Source organism: Rhinoderma darwinii, chromosome 3 (genome assembly GCF_050947455.1).
Source record: "Rhinoderma darwinii isolate aRhiDar2 chromosome 3, aRhiDar2.hap1, whole genome shotgun sequence".
NCBI lineage: Eukaryota > Metazoa > Chordata > Amphibia > Anura > Rhinodermatidae > Rhinoderma > Rhinoderma darwinii.
This window is the reverse complement of record NC_134689.1, coordinates 81,123,363-81,145,705: the sequence shown is the minus strand read 5'-3', so window position 1 is coordinate 81,145,705 and position 22,343 is coordinate 81,123,363. Positions and strand designations below refer to the sequence as shown.

The window sequence follows — 22,343 nt, the reverse complement described above, 5'->3', positions numbered from 1 at the left end:
TTAGACACCGTTGTCCGGGGGAGTCATGCCTCTACCTGCCTCTCTCAGCAGTGATTGACAACTGGTTGTGCAGCCTCCCCTCATGAATACACTCATAACTATTTCTTTTGTGTCGTTTTGGCTAATAAGAGATCGGACCTGTCCCAATACTAAGTTGCGCTCATATAGGGCACCATGGTCTGATGATAGATCTGCCTTAAGTTCTACTAGTGGAAAAGGCCTAAAATGCGCTGGGCCATATTTATCACAAGTGGTGTCATTTTAACCATTAGAAAGAGATCAGCAGCACATCACAGTCCCAGAGAACATTCACAGGGAGCATTTAAATAGGAAAAAAAAAATTCTCAATCGGTGCAGGCAGTGTCAACTTGTAGCCTCTCCAACTCCAAAGCAGACACAAGAAGGTAGAAAAAAACGCAGCACACACGTTATCCAGGTATCAAAAAGAGGTGTCTTTATTTCACCATAAAAAGCGACGTTTCGACCCCAGTGAGGGTCTTTTTCAAGCAATGCTGAATTTATTGACCTATGTTGCGACACATTTTTAACTGCATGCAACTTCTTTGATAAATCTGTGACAACATACCATTAACTTTCACACTGGCTAAAGTAACGGCACTTTTTTTATGTGTGGAGTAGTTTCAACTTTATTTATTATGTGCGACTTTTCTAAAGCGTCACATTTCATAAATGCGTCTAAAGCCTGGCCATGAAGTAAACCACTCCCACTTTTACAAACTGACGGGCATGGAGTATATATTTCTAAATTCTAGCGCAAATGGTTAATAAGTATGCCACAACAGATAAGACATCTGTTTAGAGTAAAATGCGGCAATAAAAACACGCAAATACATTAATAAATTTGGGCTATTGTTTGTAGAAAACTTCATATTCTCCTATTGACTACCAGCGAAAAAACAGCAATACCTGACCTAAAAGCTTTGTGTGAATCCAGCCTTAGGCCTCTTAGGGCTTATTCACACGAACGTTGTATACATCCGTGTGACGGCTGTTAAAACAACGGCTGTCACACGGATGCATGTATTTCAATGGGGCCGTTCACACAGCGTTGTTTTATTGGACCCTGTGAAGGGTCCGTTAAAAAATGGAGCAGTAGACTCAGGTCTATGAGGGATGCGTGAAAACGGGTCCTGTACCGCAGCAAATTGGACGTGAAAAACTGCAATTTTTCATGTCCGAGTTTGCACTCGTTCGTGTGGACTTAGGCAGTATTTTGGTCAGTATTTGTGAGCCAAATCTAGCAGTGGAACCTACACAGAAAAAGCATAATGGAAAGATTTGCACGTCTTCCATGTTTTAGAGCCACTCCTAGTCTTGGCTTACAGATGCTGATGCAAAATACTGACCAAAATACGCCCATGTGAAAGAGGCCTAAAGCTGCGAGCAAATTTTTCATCAGTGTACCTTCTATTTTTTCCTGTCTGTAATATAGAGCTAATGTTAATCTATGAGTCTATTCACATGGGCGTATAAAATATGTGTGTATTTAAAAAAATGCAGCATGCACTACTTTCTGTGGATGAAAATTGCCCTTTGAACTCTATAGAGAGTGATTAAAACAAGGACGCATCAGTAATTAATCCGTATTTTATCTGTATTGCATCAGTATTACATCAAGCGTTTTTCAATGGGTCTGTCTTATGTCACGCAATTATCTCCCAGAGGCCTGATTCACACAAGCGTGTCCAATTTGCATCCACAAAAAAAGGCCAGTTTTTATGCATATGACTGTCCATGTTGCGTCAGTGTGGTTTCCGTGTCTTCCTATTTTCTCATCCGTGTTTCTCCTCTGCAAGCCCTTCCTAGTTTTACTTTTATTTTTTTCTCTGCATTTCTTTAGCAACTGATGCGTGAAAAACGGAGAGTACACGGATATTATCCGTGTGCTGTCCATAATTCCCCTCCCCTTAGTCTTCAATAGGGGAGTCTGATCCGCAAAAACAGACCAGAATAGGGGTCCTATATAGAGTCCAATAGAAATCTCTCCATTATACTTTTTCTGTTTATGTTCCACTCCTAGTTTTAGCTTCCAAATACTAAAGCAAAATACTAACAAAATACTGCCATGTAAAAGTGGTCATAGTCTGTAATATAGTGTTGCCTTGGCCATACGAATATAAATCCCTTCCCACTAACCCAGGATTAATTTTTTTAACCCTATATCAAATAATAGTGTTAAAGGGGTTTTCCCATTTTAGACATTTATGACACATCCACAGGTTATGCCATAAATGTCTGATAGATGCGGGTCCCAGCTCTGTGACCTGCAGCTATGTCGAGAATGTGGGTCTCGTGACCCCGTGTAGCCTGCTGCGGCAGCCGCTTAAGCCAGGCAGGGCCTAGTGAAGAGAGGGTCGCGCATGTGCGCCGCCCTCTCCATTCTGTTGAATTTCAGTTCCAGAAACAGATGAACAAGCACTGCTTGGCTGTTTCTGTAACTGCCATTGAACAGAAAGGAGAGAGCTGCACGCAAGGGGGCGCGACTCTCTCTCCCTTAGTCCCAGTGGATATGGGACCTGCATCTATCAGACATTTATGGCATATCCTGTAGACATGGCATAAATGTCTAAAGTAGGAAAACTCATTTAAATAACAGAAATGATGTAATATTAATACGCTTTTCAAAAAACATAAATGTGTGCAAATAATGTTCGCTTGGAAAGAACATAAAGCACCAGTATTGCTTATTTAAAAAGAGATGACTAGGTCCATAATATCCCAGTAACTCATTGATATGATTTACGTGTTCACTGACTTGTAACCATTTCCTTATTGTTGTCTGGCCCTTTAAGTGGTGTTTGATACCATTAGGCTTAGAGGGATATTGTATCCTTATAATCTGCCAAACAATTATGGAAGCATTTAACCTTGCATGTACATGAGTGAGTCAAAGGGAATCAATTTGTGGTTATCATTAGCTACCGTCCATTGGCGACCAGCTCTTATGCTCGACTTTGAGAAGGAAGAAAATAGATATTGTTTTACATGCAGGTGCTGTGCCTTGGAAGATAAAATAGGCCACATCTGGCAATCCAATCATTAACAATGGGATCTTAGCAAAGCATAATTGATTTTGGACTTAGCCGTTGATTATTTGCAATAATTAATCTGTTTGCCTGGGAAGTGCGCTCAGCATTTAGACTTTTTTTTTTTTTTTCGAAGGTAGCCGCCTACAGCAAAATTCTGATACTGATTATTATAAAGTTAATAGAGGTACTTGTGGTAATTAACCAAAGTTAAATGCACAAGTCTTCCAAGTGAAACCTCGCTACAGGTTAGATTTCCCGGCATCATGTTTATGCAAATGAAAACATTGCTTTATCTATCAACACCTCAAAATTTAATTGTCTGGTGTTAGTTCCCGTTAAAGTAATCACATCTCTGTTTAGCTCTTTTTAAATGAAAATCACTATGAGATTATGGAAGGATGAGTGGACTGAAAATGTAATTTGAAATGAAGTAGAAAGTCTAGAGTTAATTTGCATAGAGTTAATTTGCATATTACATTCACAGAATCTTACTTTAGTTCTTTACATTTCTGCATAAGACTGTCGCGTTCATTTGTTCTGTGACGTCTCCATCTTTTACGTTCCGGCTTCTGTCGCAATGGAAGAATTGAGAGGAGCCGTTTTGCTGTGGATTGTGACGACTTAAAGTGAAAGCCTACTTCAAAGTGTATTGGGCTGCTGATTCAAATTACAATGACACTTTTCCCCCCAATTCTCCTTTTGCTTTTATGAATTCGCCTTGATACATTTCTACTAGTTTGACTTCTATAGTTTCTATGACAACCTCCGTGGACATTTTAGGCCATCCACTGAATTCTGTTTTTTAGCAGTAAACAGCAAAATAAAAATAGAAGAAAACTAAAAACAACTGGAGTGCCATTTTCTGAGGAATAAAAGCAAATATACATCTTCTGTCTTGTAAAGTTTAACTGAAAGATATGAGACGTGTGGGAATCCACAATGTCTAGTGAATCTGCCAAGTAAATTAATGACGCTTTCTTAAAGGGCTTCGAGAACAGACCTACAATACAGAAGTTATAGCAGATAAAAATCGTCACTCTGATGTCAGGTACACTACAGTAGGATGCATTGATTCACAAAGCGATTATCATCCCATTAAGTCGAGTTAAAAAAAAAAGTTTAATTGGAATGAAATCTGAATCCTCTATGAAATCCACATCCAGTTGTTATAGACACAAAGATTTGGCCAAAATTAGACTTAGGCCCTGTTCACACTGAGGTTTTTTTACGCGGAAACCGCGTCGGAAACCGTGCCAAAAAATGTCCGAAAATGCCTCCCATTGATTTCAATGGGGGGGCAGAGGCGTTTTTTTACCGCGATCAGAAAAACCGTCTCGCGGTAAAAAGAAGCATCATGCCCTATCTTCGGGCGTTTACGCCTCTGACCTCCCATTGACATCAATGGGAGGCAAAAAACGCTGCGAAAATCGCGGCAAAGGCGTGCAGGTAGGTCAAAATCTGCCTGAAAATCCCAAACTTAATTTTGAGGCAGAATTTTCCACCTGCAAAAAAACTCAGTGTGAACAGGGCCTAAGGCTGGCATTAGTTAGACGTAATACAGGCACATTTTAGAGTCCGTTCTATGGTTGTAATATTCGGACCTTCCATGGTTCTACTGAACCACAGGATCCCTCATCTGAAAGTGGCCTTACTTGTTACAAATAAGTAGAAAACTACTACTTAATAATAAGGATCAGTGGTTCATCATTTGTATGGAACTAAATGATTGCGCAACTGCTAATAAATGGCAGAATTGCAGTGATAACCATTGCCAATTTAGAATAAGACCAAAGGTTTTGTCACCTTAGACACACCTTATCACTCCACATGCTTGTTAAGGGGGATTTACACGGGGCAATTATCGCTCATAGGGTAGCGATCAGCAGATGAACAAGCAAACGCTCGTTCATCTCCTGATTGTAACGTTTTAAAAAAACTGAAATATTATTGTTGTCGGCAGCACATCTCCTTGTGTAAACAGTGAGACGCGCTGCCAGCAAGATAATAATATATGGGGACGAGCGATCGGAGTAATGACCTCTTGTCCCTATACATAGCTCCTTGTGACAGGAGCAGACGAGCGCCGATTAACGATGTCTCGATGCTCGGCACTCGTTGCACCTGCCAAATTTGGCCTGTGTAATACGGCCTTTACATGGTCAGATTGGTCGGGGTGTTTTTGGTTGCCTTTACCTGAGAATTGTAGTCCCTGAGGAGGGGGAAATCGTAGTGTGTATCTTGCCACTGGCTCACCCTTTCCTCTTTGAGTTTATCTCTACAGTTTTAATTAATGTCTGTATTACCTTAAAGATTTTTACCAGACACAGGATAGGTTTTTATTTCTCAGACTAGGTTTACACCATGTTTGTCATACAATTTCAACATATAAGCTGGCCAAATCTGCAGGAGTATATAACTAGCCTGCCCATTCACTTTCTTTTGCCAGATTTATGCCAAAAATAGCACCCGTTTGGCATACAGTTAGTTGGTATATGTTGGTTTACCTTTGCTTCAACAGTTGCTTATATATGAGGCATACATTCTGCCGACCTTTACAAACAGTCCCGCTAAATTTGATTCCAAAGTGTGGTGTCAATCTAGCTTTACTATTGCTGGGATCCATTCCTTTATTGGCAAAAAGGAAAAAAGAAACATACGCTCAAGTACATTAACCCTATAGCTATCCTACAAATGGCTATTAAGGGGAACGCTCCACAGTAGTTGGACATTGCAGCAGTTTCAGTAATTGAGTGTCCTTATTTATTTATACAGAATCATAGTTACATTCTAGAAAATGGAAGATCAGCATTAAGAGACTGTTTTGCCACAACGTGGCTATTAATGTTCTGAGCGAAAGTAGGAGTTACATTTTTTTTTGTTTTGGCTCCCCATATAATTAATATGACATGGTAATTATGCCGTGCAGCAATACTTCCTTTACATATCACAATGAAAATGCTCAATTAAGTAAGCGCAACCTCTCATAAGCTTTTTTTCACTTTAATAATGTGTATGCATTCTTTTGTGAAACTGTTACAGGAAGCTATATTTAAGTGTGTTCAGGAAGGACAACTGTAAAACACTTTTCCATAGAAAAGCAGTAGGTAGAAGTAAAATCAAAGCATAATACACAATCCCACAGCAGAATAGAGAGAAGAGCAGATTATCTTTTCATTTCAGAATATCACTAAAGACTGAGTGGGAGTGCAGTATTTAGCTTCAGACGATCCTTTCCTTAACACGAAATGTTTAATACATCATTAGTGAGTACAAAATCAGTATTGCCAAATAAGAACATCACGACTCATATCACCAGACTGACAATCTGCCGTTAAAGGGATAACCCAAGGGATAAAAAAGAAATTGGCCAAGATTTTAAAATAATAAAAAATTTTCATATAATTACCTTTACAATTCTTCACTATTCCCCTGGCTGCCACTGTTCATGTCCTGCTTGCACTTCTGCATGATGGTGAGTTATCCATAGGGATGATTTTTTATCCACTACGGTCGACATGTCACTGCAGTGGACCGAGATTGTCCACTTACATAACATGTCAGCACATAAAAGTATAAAAGTTAAAACAATTGCGGCAGTTGCAGTGGAGGAACCATGAAGATTTCTAGAGGTAAATATATTGAGAGTTTTATTATTTTAACAAATTGGGCAGTTTTTTCTTTATCCTCAGAGAATGCTTTTAAAGAGGACCTGTCACTAGTTCATATAAGTTGATCTGGTTTACTGACCTGAATAGTGCCCCCCATTCCAGAGATGTGGCCCACATTTGTATTGGCTCCCTCTATGCTAATTTGCTGTAGTTAGCCAAAAAGGTGTGAACTACCCTCAAGCTGCCTTGCACTGATTGGTCAGAACAGAGGCAGGGAAGCTAGCTCCACCCTGTTGGCTAAGTACAGCAAATTAGCATAAAGGGAGCCAACACAGCAGTGGGCCATATCTCTGGAACGGGGAATCCAGTAAAAATAAAAGAAAAACAGCGCTGGAATCAGGGAGACAGCGCTATTTAGGTCAGCAAACCAGTTCAACTTATATGACCCAGTGACAGGATCTCTTTAAGTCCCATCTTTATCTCTATTCAAATAACAGAACATTTCTATTTTCTTAGCTATCCATTTTGCTGGTCAGACTGTAGGTTAGCCTTGAGTCCATGTATTTTATTGAGAAACATCCCCAGACAAGGAGACATTGATAAGTCAAGAAATTGTCTTCCTTTCACTAATATATGTAAAGATTTCCTGATGGAATTTGTAGCATCAATGTATATAAATAACTGCAAAGGCGACACAAATATAATCTATAAATGTTCACTTCAATTTTCCTACAAAAAATGCATTTCCTAAAATTACCTGACATTGATGCAGAAAGTTATAGATTTTTTTTCCCTCTTAGGTGCATGGGAGAAACTTGCTGTCAATAGATTTTGATAGAAATTCCCATACAGAAAAAATATATGATGATCATCGGAAGTTTACTCTAAGGATTGTCTATGATCAATTAGGACGACCACTTTTGTGGCTTCCAAGCAGTGGACTTGCTCCTGTCAATGTATCTTATTTCTTCAATGGTCGCTTATCTGGACTTCAACGTGGAGCAATGAGTGAACGAACTGAGATGGACAAGCAGGGAAGAATTATTTCTCGTGCTTTTGCAGATGGAAAGACATGGAGTTATACATATCTTGAAAAGGTAAGCAGTGCTTGGCGATCAGATGTAGTAACTAATATTACTGTGCATTGATAACATTTGTGGCCATTTTACCAATATGGATAGAAAGATTTTTTGAGTGTGTAGCCAAGACTGATAAAATATTTGAAGCATCCATCTCTTTACATCCTGGTGTAGAATAAGCGATATATATATATATATATATATATATATATATATATATATATATATATATATATATATATATATATATATATAGTGGATATAAAAAGTCATTTTAGCAGGGGTGTGTAATGTTACAAAATCAGTCCAAGATGAATCATTTCAGAACTTTTTCCACCTTTAATGTCTCCTATAATCTGTACAATTGTATTGAAAAATAAACTGAAATCTTTTAGGGTGAAAAAATAAAGAACAAAAATAATGTGGTTGCATAAATATGCACACCCTTAAACTAATCGAATTACCCTTTGACTTTATGACAGCATTCAGTCTTTTTGGGTAGAAGTCTATCAGCATGGCACATATTGACTTGACAATTGTTGCCCAATCTTCCTTGCAAAAGCGCTCCAAATCTGTCAGATTGCGAGGGCATCTCCTGTGTACAGCCCTCTTCAGGTTACCCCACATATTTTTAATGGTATTCAGGTCTGGGCCCTGTCTGGGCCATTCCAAAACTTTGAGCTTCTTCTGGTGAAGCCATTCTTTTGTTGATTTGGAGGTATCCTTTGGGTCGTTGTTGTTCTGAAATTCCTCTTCTTCTTCAGCTTTTTAGCAGTGGCCTGCAGGTTTTGTGTCAATATTGCCTGATATTTGGAACTGTTCATAATTCCCTTTACCTTGACTAAAGCCCCAGTTCCAGCTGCAGAAAAACAGCCTGAAAGTATAATGCTGCCTCCACCATGCTTCACTGTGGGTATTGTGTTCTTTTGGTGATTTGCAGTGTTGGCTTTGCGCCAAACATACCTTTTGGAATTATGGCCAATAAACTCAACCTTGGTCTCATCAGACCATAGCACGTTTTCCCACGTGACTTGATGTAGGTCTTTGCAAAACATTTCAAGGCTTGGATGTTTTTCTTTGTTAGGAAAGGCTTCCGTCTTGCCACCCTACCTCACAGCCCAGACAAGAATACGAGAGATTGTTCTCACATGCACTACACCACCAGTATCTGACAGAAAGTCCTGCAGTTCCCTTAATGTTGCTGTAGGCCCCTTGGTAGCCTCCTGGACCAATTTTTGTCTTGTCTTTTCATTATGTTTTGAGGGACGTCCAGTTCTTGGTAATGTCACTGTTGTGCCAAATGTAATCCACTTCTTGATGACTGTCTTCACTGTGTTCCATGGTATATCTAATGCCTTGGAAATTCTTGGAAACTCTTCTCCTGACTTATGCTTTTCAACAATCAGATCCCTTTGATGTGTTGTAAGCTCTTTACGGACCATGGCTTTTGCTGACACATGCAACAAAGAAAATGTCAGGAAAATCCTAATAGAACAGCTGAACTTTTTTATAGGGTTACTCAGAATCACTCTAAATAATGGCAGCTGTGTACTGACTACTATTTAACAGGAGTTTAAATGTGATTGCCTAATTCTGAACACAACCACATCCCCAATAATAACAGGGTGTTCACACTTAGGGTATGTTCACACGCTTAGCAAAGAACGTATGAAAATACGGAGCTGTTTTCAATGTGAAAACAGCTCCTGATTTTCAGCTGTTTTTTAATTAACTAGCGTTTTTCATTGCATTTTTTACGGCCGTTTTTGAAGCTGTTTTTCTATTGAGTGAATAAAAAACTGCTCCAAATACAGCTCAAGAAGCGGCCGGAACAGAAAAAACGCCCTGTCGGAACAGAACGACGTTTTTCCCATTGAAATCAATGGGCAGATGTTTGGAGGCATTCTGCTACTGATTTTTCGGCCGTTTACAGCCCGAAAAACGGCAGAAAATAAGCCGTGTGGACATTCCCTAATGCAACCACATTATTGCAGTTTTGTTATTTTTATTTTTCCCCTCTAAATGATTCCGTTTGTTTTTCAATGGAATTGTACAGATTATGGGTCACATAAAAGGTGGAAAAAGTTCTGAAATGATTCATCCTGGACTGACTTTTTGACATGACAAAAACCTGGCATTTTAACTGGGGTGTGTAGACTTTTTATATCCACTGTATGTATGTATGTATGTATATATATATATATATATATATATATATATATATTTATTATGTCCTAATGCTAATATTTATACATTAGCAGTATGGAAAATAGTAGTATTTTGTAGCATACATATAGCAATTAAAAAAAAATACATTTTTAAAGTGTACTTCTGAAATGTCATGGATACATATAAGAAGTTGAGATTGGTGGGGTCCAGGTCCTGAGACTTCCACCAATCACTAGAATTAAGGTTTTTATCGGCAGCATGTGGAGAGCTGAAAATGTGCCTGTCCAAGACAATGTGAACTATTCAATCCCTCCAGAATGAATGGGGCACAAGGTCTTTGCTGCGTGCCGTGCTTGCTAGGGGTCTAAGGACCCAGACCCCCATGATCACAACTACTGACACGTCTCTATGAAATGACAGAAGTGGATCTTGAATTGCCTCTTCTTGGATAATTGCGGTCAGGAGAAGGTAACATTTTTTTCTTGCAGCATAAGACGATTGCTATTGTCATAACTTTAATCTTGCAGGCAGAAGTTCACACTGTTTTATATACGTATTTGTAATAAAATATGTTGGAACTTTTTAAGACTACAAGTGTGATTGTTTTTCAAAAATATAAAATTCATTTCAACTACATTTTGTGGAAATAACTGTCATAAAATTTTATCTACCAAGTATTGTGCATTAAAGTAATAAAATGAGTAGTCTTTACCATCAAAATTTACAGTTCAAAATGTTATTTCCTGATGTCGGACATATCTCTCGAAAATATTCTTCACTGCAGCGAGCATTTTACCATTTGATTACTGATTTAATTTATATACACATATATATTCCGAGACTTTAGTGTTTACTGTTAAATAATGTAATTTATAATATTTTATTTTGTTTGCAGTCTATGGTGCTTCTTCTGCAAAGTCAGCGGCAGTACATATTTGAATACGATTCATCAGACCGCCTTTACTCTGTGACTATGCCAAGTGTAGCGCGACATAGTATGTCAACTCATACATCTATTGGCTACATCAGGAACATATACAATCCTCCAGAAAGCAATGCATCAATTATTTTTGACTACAGTGAAGATGGCCGAATTCTTAAAACTTCCTATCTTGGTACCGGCCGACAAGTGTTCTACAAGTATGGGAAACTTTCCAAGTTATCAGAGATCATTTATGACAGTACTGCAGTCACTTTTGGTTATGATGAAACTACAGGAGTTTTAAAAATGGTCAACCTTCAAAGTGGAGGTTTTTCTTGCACAATACGCTATCGAAAAATTGGACCCCTGGTGGACAAACAAATATACAGGTTTTCTGAAGAAGGCATGGTGAATGCTAGGTTTGACTACACATACCACGACAACAGTTTTCGTGTTGCAAGCATTAAGCCTATCATAAGTGAAACCCCACTTCCTGTTGAACTGTACCGCTATGATGACATTTCTGGGAAAATTGAACATTTTGGTAAATTTGGGGTGATTTACTATGATGTTAATCAAATCATTACTACTGCTGTGATGACCCTAACAAAACATTTTGACACTCATGGACGCATCAAAGAAGTCCAGTATGAAATATTTAGGTCACTCATGTATTGGATGACTGTGCAATATGACAGTATGGGAAGAGTTATAAAAAGAGAGCTAAAGCTTGGTCCCTATGCCAACACAACTAAGTACACATATGAATACGATGGAGATGGTCAGCTGCTGACTGTTGCTGTAAATGACAGACAAACATGGCGCTACAACTATGACCTGAATGGTAACCTGTACCTTTTGACCCCTGGGAATGGTGTACGTCTTTTGCCATTGAGATATGATCTCAGAGATAGAATTACACGTCTGGGGGATGTACAGTATAAAATCGATGATGATGGGTTTTTGAGCCAAAGAGGTGCAGATATTTTTGATTACAACTCAAAAGGTCTTCTCACCAGAGCATACAACAAGGTCCTTGGATGGAATGTACAATATCGATATGATGGACTGGGCCGTAGAGCCTCATGCAAAACTAACTTAGGCCTCCATCTTCAGTTCTTCTACGCGGATCTTCACAACCCAACACGGGTTACACATGTTTATAATCATTCAAACTCAGAAATTCTTTCTTTGTATTATGATTTGCAAGGCCACCTTTTTGCAATGGAGAGCAGCAGTGGGGAAGAATATTACATTGCCTCTGATAACACAGGCACACCATTAGCAGCCTTCAGCATCAATGGGGTCATGATAAAACAGCTGCAGTATACACCTTTTGGCGAAATTTACTTTGATTCAAATCCAAACTTTCAGCTTGTCATCGGGTTTCATGGAGGATTATATGATCCTTTAACAAAACTTGTGCATTTTGCCCAGAGAGATTATGATGTGTTGGCTGGACGCTGGATATCTCCAGATTACACAATGTGGAAGAAAATTGGAAGAGACCCTGCTCCTTTCAATTTATACATGTTTAAGAATAATAATCCTCTAAGCACTGAAATGGACTTGAAAAACTATGTGACAGGTAAGCAAAACGTATTAAAACATCTTTTTTGCTACTGAAATTCAGCATTTGGAAATTGATATATAGCTATATTTATAGTGCAGATAAAGGAACGTTGAACATCTGAAGTTCTGTTGGGGTTTCTTCCAATAGAATGTATGTAACTTACCAGAGGCGTAGCTAGCAGGGGAGGGGCGGTGGCTCAAGGCCCACTGAGATTCTGGGGCTCAGGTGTGGGCTTGACCGCGGTCTCATGTCCCAGTTTCAACTGTATCTACTTCCTCAGGACGTAGATACAGTTAAATCCAATGCTGGAGCAAGGATCCGTCCCCTACCTGCTCCAGCATTCACAGTGTAAGGGCAGCTGTAAGCGGCTCAGCGCAGGCAGGAGCGATGCAGTGACGTCATCGCACCTATCTGCGCCGGGCCACACATAGCACAGACCGGAGGAGCAGAGGAATCTCCTACACTTGCCATGGGGATAGGCGAGTATTTATGTTATTATTTTTTTAGGAGGCATTATGGGGATATTATACTGGGTATGGGGGCATTATACTCTATGGGAGCAGCTATGTGGACATTATACTGTATGACGGAAGTTATGTGGGAATTATGTTGTATGTGGGTGGCTATGGGGGCATTACACTGTATGGGGCAGCTATAGAGCCATTATACTGTGTGAGGGAAGCTATATGGCATTATACTATATGGGGCAGCTTTGGGGGCATTATACTGTATGGGGCAACTATGGGGGTATTATACTTTGTGGGGGCAGCTATGGGGCATTATTCTGTGTGGGGGCACTATGGGCATTATACTGTGTTGGGCAGCTATTGGGTATTATCCTGTATTGGGGCAGCTATGGGGGCATTATCTTGTTTGGGGGGACACTAGGGGGTATTATACTGTGTGTGGGGCAGCTATAGGGGCATTATACTATGTGGGGTCCACTGAGAGGTCACTATACTGTGTGTCGGACACTATAGAAGCATTATACTATGTGGGGGCCACTATGGAAGCATTATACTGTGTAGGGAGGCACTATATGGGGCATTATTCTGCATAGGGGGCACTATGGGGGCATTATACAGTGTGGGTAGGCACTATAGTGTAGCTCACTTTGCAACGCTGTTTCCGTTATACCTATTCACTTCCATGGAAGTTTACAGAAACAGAATAGCACAGCAAACTAAGCTGTTTACATAAGCCTGACCCTGCCGGATGCGCCTCTGCAGTTGTAAAAAATGTGGGAGGCCCTCTGGGTTGGGGCCCACTCAAATGTGTTTTGCCCCTCTGTACTAAATCCCTAGCTACACCTCTGTAGCTTACACAAGATGCTATAACAATGGCTGAACTACTTCTGAACTATCCCTGAGGTTAGAGATCAATTTCACCCATTCCTACCTGCTCACATGCATTGACTGACTTAAACAACTACATGCAATGTTCAGGTATCCCTATGCCAGCTGTTTATTATTGGTGAACATGCTATGGCTAAACTCCATAATATTTGGTTACATATATGGTTATAGTCTATAGGATACCGGCATTCTAACAACACATCAGTAGTTACTTTCCTATGTTGGTACATGGATGTGATAAATTCATAGAGATCTATGCAGTTATCACTTTCATATAGATGTTTATATACACTTGTCCACATAATCTAACACCACTTATACAATCACAAGTTCCTGAAACTAACAACTAGGGGATTTCACTGCAGTCTCGATTACGAAATGTAAAACATTATATGCATTGCATAGTCCAACCTACAGAACCACTTCAAAACTATGAGTGAAAACATACTTGCTCTATAGCAAACTTCATACTGCTGACGTGTACACAGTTATAAAGCAGGGTCATAGCTAGGAAAGGGGTCTGGTGGGGCATATGCCAAGGGGGCACCAAAAAGCTGCTCTGCCTTGGCCAGTGTATTTGGATACATGACTAGGGCAGTAAACAATATTTTCCCCACGTGAAAGAAGACCTGTCTTCATGGATTTTATTAAGTGGGTTCAGACTGAGTATAAAGTCTTACTACAGACTAATATGATATGCAAAACTGAAATAGGTTCACGCAATAAGGCTCTTCAGCTATTATGAAAGAATTGCATAATTTTTTTAATAGTGTAATCTGTATGTTCTGTGAATGGAAAAAAATCCAACTGATTAGTACAACTTAGATGGCACAGATTGTCACTAAATGGCCATTTATGTTGTAAGGAAGAGAGTCACTAATCTTCCATTATGAAATGTGAGATAAGACATTACAGAAAGGAACAAGTACATGGGATTTGTTCCGTGATTACACGCCAGAAAAAGGTTTAAAGAAAAAAAGAAAAACACTGAACGTGACTGTGAGGATGGAGGCTGAGCGTTTCTGACAAGATGGGTCACACGCGTTTCAAATGCTTAAACGCTCAATCCAGCCATTTTCTTGGTAATTAAGCTTTATTAAACAAGACTGCTTCATATCTAAGTAGTCATGTTAAATTACCGTACTTATGTAGACACCAGAAAAATCCTTCAAAATTATCCTCTAAAATTGTATTATAATTTTACTTCTTTAAGGAGGTCACAGATCACATCGTAGCATTACAAGTGTTAAGATGAAGGAGCGTCTGCTCTGTAATTTCACCAGTGTAACTAGCAATTAAACTCAATACTTTACATTAATATATATCAGATCTTATGGAAAATTGGATTTTTAGTACACCTTGCATTGCACCTTAACCTTGTGAATCAGATTGTCATTCTGTTACAGATACAAGTATAGCCGGTATTTGTCTGCTTTTAACTATTTGGGGCTGTAATCGTCTGCATTTCAAATTATACTAAATATACATACAGTATATCTAGAACATGTACCAAAAAGACTTGAAAATATACCAGAAGACATCTATGGATTATCAAAAGCCATTGATCTGTGGCTTGTTGACCACAGGAACTGTTGTCATGAAGATGACAGCAATGTGCACTATAATTACTAGCTACGAAGTAAAATGAATGGCAGCTAAAGGGGGTTTCCAATGCTGCCCAAAGTGTTAAAAAAATAAACATTTTAATATATTTACCATTAGAATTTCATGCTGTTCTCTCACCGCCACAGTTTACATCCCCTGCCTCATCTGTGCCTGCATCATGACTGTCACTTGCATGTGCCCACTAATCATGGGCCGCTGTAGTGACCCGTCATTTACAGTGATGTCACTGCAGAGGATGGTGATTGGCCGTCCACTATGGACGACACTTAAACAGAGATGTGGGGCTGACCCAACCAGGAAACAGTATTCTAAAGTTAAATATATTCAGACGTTTATTATTTTAGGAGGATTTCCTTATTTTCTCTGCTGGGACCACTTCTTATATTTTGCAAAAAAATAAGCAACAGAACAACAGGAATTGCGGTAATATGTTTGTTGGTTGGCATGTATTATGCAGAGACAAGGGCAGCATAGCATGTAAGGTGAGTTTACTGGACAGTATGGCCAAGAGACACAGAAGGTCTGATTTCACGTTCATTTTTTTCCCACCAGTCTGAACTATACTCAAAACAAAGTCACTTTCCAGCAGCGTATTTGACAGGGAGTTGATGAACTATGCATTGTAGTTGTATTTCAAGATATATAATGGGTATGCACAGTCTCTAACAGCTTAAAGCGTAACTCCGATACCAACAAAATGTTACTAGGTTATGACACTTACTAACACCTGTTTCCAATTTCCACCATTACACCTCCATTCAGTAATAACCAGTACTGGACACCCCTGCGGCATGGCTGCAGCTTACTTGCGCAGCGAGATTGAGTGGCCAGGTTTATCTGCCATGCCCGTTCAGAAGCTTCTGACACAAACGGATTCCTAGGAGACATGAAACGTCTCCTACAAGTTTAAAGATAGACAGCAGGGGTAGCTGATGATAATCATTACTGAATAGAAGAACAGACCTTTAAATGATGTATGTTCCAACAGGCTGCTCTTAGTAAGTGCCATAAGCTAGTCAAAATTAGTTGGAACTGGAGTTACGCTTTGAGGCCAGGGCTACAAAACATTACAAGCAATTGTGCTGCAACTTCAATGTTTCCCTCTAATAAAATAAAATTAAAACTACTTTTTCACTACTTTTAGGGTGCAGTCACACATGGCGGATTTTGTTGCAGAAATTTCTACGACAGAAAATCTGTTCAATTCATCTGAATGGAATGTGCAGAAATCCATGTGCCTGCAGCAGAAATGTCCCCCTTCAGATGTATGGAAACTTTCTGCAACAAAATCTGCCCCATGCAACTGCACCCTTATATTATTTTTGCAGACAGAGTTCGGCAACTTTCTGTTATATTATTTCCCCCAATATAAAACACATAGAATTTGCTGAGATAATGAAGATAGTGATAATAATTTCCCATGGCACGGACTGTTATGTATGAAATCTATAAACCAGCAACTCATCATATGCATATATGCAAACTAAGCGATTATCATATATTTTATGTCCATTTAACAGATGTGCAAAGCTGGCTTGTGATGTTTGGATTTCAACTGAGCAATATAATTCCCGGCTTTCCAAGATCCAAACTGCATTTTGTGCCACCTCCATATGAACTGACTGAAAGTCAAGAATGTGAAAATGGACAGGTACGTCTTGTCTCCTTCACTTATATGAGCCGCCGTGGCTCAGTGTGATATCTTACATTTCCACTTGCATCACTTTAAGATGTGATTTTTATTATAATGATCTTCTGCACATTGTGCGTTTTGCCTGCCTAGATAGTTATGTTAATTGCAGTATCATTAGCTCTTTGTGTGTATACCCTTGAGTTGTTTCATGATTAACAATAGTACAGTGAAAAGTAAAGGTAGCCGGCCATCTGTTCCATCTACAGTATAACAACATACCCCTTTGGGATTTTATGACTTGAAATAAAAAATATAGCTTACAGCTACTGTATTGCATATGTGTTTTATATATATTCAATAAAAACAGTGTATGCTTTATAAGAAACTGAGAAATGGTTCCTTTTATGTGGAATATCACATTTTCAGCTTCACTAAGTCCTCTTTTATTTAAAGGACATGAAGTGCATTGGTAGATGAGTTTAAGCAGGATCCTGTCATAAAAACCCCAAATCTGCATTGAAGGGTCAGAGAATGCAGCTGTGGGATCTTAAAAGCAGCTACATGGATTAATGTGCAATAAACATTTAATTAAGAAAAAGGAACAAAATATCAGAGCTACACTGGTTTTGTCCTAAGCCCCAGGCCACCACATGCCTATTACTGCTCTGAAGCATGCAAAATGCAATCATGTATTTAGAGTCTAGTGCCAAACATGCCTTCTGCTGGCACATAAGCGATACAGCTCTGTTAGAAGCTCCTTACCAACACAAACTGCATTAATGTAATATTTATGCTATAATGTGTGTCTTTGGTGATGAAGTACATTACTGCTAGCAGAACATTACATGCCCTGAATAATGATCAAAGGAAATTAATATGACAAAGTGTTCCATCAGTGGTGTAACTATAGGGGTCGCAGCGGTCGCAATTGCGACTGGGCCCCGAAGCCAGGGGGCCCACTTCTCCCCACACCACATCAATGAAAAGTTACTATAGTAACTGGGGCCTATGTAATAAACCACACGGGCCCCTGTTACTATAGTAACTGACAGCACTTACCCCCCCTCTTTCCGGAAAGAAGAACCTTTGCATCAGAGCCCATGTGCCTTTAGCTATGCCCCTGGATTCCATATAGGAAATAAATAGAATTTACATCCTCATAGAAAAAAAAAAGAAGAAAGCCCTCAACTAGAGCGCTATCACAATGCACAAAAAATGTGAAATTATTATTGCTGCCATTCTACATATGTGATATAGTGACAGCATTGATACATATGTAATAGAACCAGTCACATAGCATACATAACCATGGCAGACGTAGTGCATATCTAATAGTATTTGTAGTGCACACATAATGCTAGCCAAAACACCCCATAAAATGATACCAGGCAGCCTTAAAGTGGAACTCAACTCCAAGCATCCATTAAGATCTACATCAGGAGAATGCATATGTAGGTACATTTTCCTAGACCTGCTTCAATGGGAAAAAAAAGTGTTGCAATCCCCCTAGGCTTTGGATAAACCTATGGTTTCTGCGTCTACAATTCATACTTGATATCACAAAATAATGGATGTTTATATTGGGTATTCAGGTCACTTATATGTGGAGAAAAGTCACAATCATGCTTGCGATTTTTGCCAAATTTAATCGTCAGAATTTTTTGTTATAGTTGCAGTCGCTTGCTAATTTCTAACGTACTTGCTCCCCATAGGAAAAAAAATTAAGTTCCTCTTTAACCGTAATTTGGGCTTCATGTTGGTGTGTAGCGTGAGCCCAAAATGTCTCTTTATGTTTGAAATGCCCCCTTTCACCTCCTGTGTGCCCCTGACAATCCTGTGTATACATAATGTAAACCTTTTTCTAAAAAAAAACTCCAGCTGTTATGTTAACATTTCTAGTTTTGGGTCACACCTGGAATCCAGCCAGGTCAAGAAAACATTTCAGAAAAGCATGGAGAAATGTGGATCATCATCATCCTCACATTATGTACATAGTTCCCATATCTGACTATGTAATAAGCTGTAATCATGCATCCACCGTTTTCTACCACTGTCCCCTAAACTGCAATTCACATTACTGTTTCTGTGAGCAGCAACCATACAAACCGTACTATTAGCGATCCTGATGCTTGCTAATTTTTCTGAGCCGTTTGCTGTCATCATGTTCAATTTGGAACACTGCATGAGCAACTTCTGCAGAAACACTCAGCTGTAATAGCCCTTAGACTTTTTTTATGTGTACTGAATAAACAAGAGGCTACACTAAAACCATTATATCTTATATACATTGTGCAAATAATTGTCGCTATGCAAATACAGGTTTATTTCTAAATCATGCTTGACCGCGTGTGGTTTACAGGTTCATTTGCAGATAGCAGGGAACCCATAATGCACTTGCATGATGTACTAGTCTACATTAAGGTGCTGCCCTCTTGCAGTACAACGGACATCATACTGTATCTGAAAATAGAATAATTCTACTTATTTTTTAAACATTTAGACGAAGATCCTAAAAACTACAAAGGATTATGCACGTTATTGCTTGTACTTAATACTTCACATTTCGTGCTTTTTCGTACTAATCTCACAGTGGAGTAGCATACAAAGCTTAAAATGTTTTTTACATTTATTTGTGAACCATTTTTCTTCGTAATATAAAACTTTAGTTTCCTCAAATAGCTGGATAACTTTTCTAATTTCATGTGATTTACTTTTGTACTAAATTAAGGGCAAAATGTAATTAAACCAGTATTGCATGACCTTCAGAAATCTGTACAGTCTAGTTAGCATGGTTCACTGCATTACTTTTTAACTGTCTACAACTAATTCATTTTTCTGTCTTACAGCTAATTACGGGTGTTCAACAGACCTCTGAAAGACATAATCAAGCATTCATGGCATTGGAGGGTCAAACCATAGTGAAGAGACTACATGCAAACATACGGGAAAAACTGGGACACTGGTTTGCTACTACAGTTCCTATAATTGGAAAAGGAATAATGTTTGCAATTAAAGAAGGCAAAGTGACAACAGGAATGTCCAGCATTGCCAGTGAAGACAGCCGGAAAATTGCTCTGGTGCTTAACGGAGCTCACTACCTGGAAAAAATGTACTACAACATAGAAGGAAAGGACACCCATTATTTTGTCAAAATCGGCTCCTCTGACAGCGATCTAGTCACCTTGGGTTTGACAACAGGTCGCAAAACACTAGACAGTGGGGTCAATGTCACAGTTTCTCAACCAACCCTGCTGATAAATGGAAGGACTCGCAGGTTTACAAACATTGAGTTCCAGCATTCATTTCTCATTTTAAACATCCGTTATGGGTTGACTGTCGACACCCTGGATGAAGAGAGAGCGCGAGTTCTTGACCAAGCACGTCAGCGGGCATTGAGTGCAGCTTGGGCAAAAGAGCAGCAAAAGGCACGAGATGGGAAAGAAGGCAGTCGCTTATGGACTGAGGGTGAAAAGCAGCAACTTCTAAGCACAGGAAGAGTTCAAGGATATGAAGGGTACTATGTCCTTCCAGTGGAGCAGTACCCAGAACTAGCAGACAGCAGCAGTAACATCCAGTTCTTGAGACAGAATGAAATGGGAAAGAGGTAACAAATTAATCTGCTGTCATCCGTCCCTGGATGAATCAGTAGTAATAACTGTTATCTCCTCTCCTAAGGAGATGAAGACCTAAATGGGGCACTAGGCTGAGTTGTTTTGAAACGGTTAAGTAGCAGGAAAGCTCACATTTTTTGAGTTGACTGCTACTGCCAACCACAAATTGAAGTGAACTTAAAGCCTGACTTAAAATAAGAAACGAGTAAACACAAAGTACCCCTGTGATATTACCCACTTCTTCTGGGTCTCTGTTACAAATAATAATAATAATAATAATAATAAAGGCCTCTTATTACCTCACTTCTTTGACACGTGGGGAAAATACAAAAACACAAAAGTCCAAGTGGCCGCCTTTGCAAGATCTTTGCTGAAAACTACTCAGACTGCTTCTTTGATAAGTATTCCAAAATTTTGATTTACGAAGAATACTTACTGCATTGGAAAACAAAAAAAAAAAAGACTTTGGAGTGCTTTGTAGAAACAACTCTGAAACCAAGAGCACTGGATAAACTCTGACAAGAAAACACAAACTTTACTTGCACTCTTATCCCAAAATGCTCTTACTTAATTTATTCATTAAGTGGGTAGAGTGTGATGTGTGAGTCAAATGGCTTTCACTACAGTTAAATTCATCCTCTTGTTTGTATTTGAGAAATCCATTGTGGACAATACAGTATAACACAGTTACAGGGTGTAGTCTGTTTAGAATCAGTAGTTTGTTGGTATCAGTTTCAGTAGAGATGTGGGCATTGTGACACTATCGCAAATGGGCACCACTTCTGATCACCCTGTTCATATAAGAAGGCCAGATGGCACAATCACTGTTTCAGATTAAAACTAGAAATGTGTTTGTTTGGTCAAAACAATAAACTGAGACAATCACCTTACAGTCACTACAAAATGATTATGAACTTTGGTATTTTTTTTTTTTTGTAATATACATGTATGAACTGTTCATTGAGTTTTTATATTATTTTAATTTGCTGCTAAATGAAAATTAGAGACAGGCAAAGATAATTTATGGCAAAGTGTTTAAATTGTTTATACATAAATAAAGTCTCTAAAACTGTGGATGTTTTTCTCCGAAACGTGGAAAATTTTGGTAACTTAAATTGGTTCTTTGTGTTTGTGTCAAATGTAAGTTTTATCACAGACAAATTCTTACAGAAATTGTAATCTTCACTGTCAAATGCAGGAACGTGACCTCAGAAAAAAAAAACACTCAGTATGAACTGAGCCTAGAGAATACTTTGATTGGCTGGATTCAACATGCTAACAGTAGGCTTGCTAAATAATATTTCAGAGAACAACATGGTTTGGCTCATCTGATGTGTACCAACCTGCCCCATATCTCTAAACTTTGATGTTATTCTTCTGCACATGTTCACTACCCTTCATGTATTCATATCATATCTTTTTTTTGTTTTTTACTCGTTTTTATTGAAAAGTAACAATACCCTACACAGATGCAGAGCGATTCCATACAAAGACAAATGAAAAATTATTACAGCATGACAATAACATATTGTAATGACAGGGATAGGGAAACAGACAAGTGTGCCCTAATCTACCCGCCACTCAGTCCCTGCCTACTTGCAACGACCCGCCCTAGGCGACGGGGTACAACTGGGCGACGGTCCCTACACTCAGTAAGTGCACGATAGACAACCAGACAAGGAAACACAGAACAAAGGGAAATGGGGCAGTTGCCCAC

At 39.0% G+C, this 22,343-nt stretch overlaps 1 protein-coding gene across 11 annotated transcripts in view; it reads left to right on the top strand.

The window, feature by feature from the left end:
• TENM2 (teneurin transmembrane protein 2) overlaps positions 1–21,686 on the top strand; it is a 2,339,501-nt gene extending 2,317,815 nt beyond the window's left edge. For 4 of the 11 annotated variants that reach the window (XM_075856427.1, XM_075856426.1, XM_075856423.1 and 1 more), the window contains 4 exons: positions 7,459–7,755; positions 10,802–12,416; positions 16,903–17,033; positions 19,862–21,686. In XM_075856427.1, the coding sequence (XP_075712542.1) occupies positions 7,459–7,755; positions 10,802–12,416; positions 16,903–17,033; positions 19,862–20,623 (2,805 nt within the window). In that variant the 3' untranslated portion in view covers positions 20,624–21,686. The remainder of the gene's footprint in view (positions 1–7,458; positions 7,756–10,801; positions 12,417–16,902; positions 17,034–19,861) is intronic. The other 7 variants (XM_075856429.1, XM_075856428.1, XM_075856425.1 and 4 more) reach the window with 3 other exon arrangements.
• Positions 21,687–22,343: the final 657 nt, after the last annotated feature.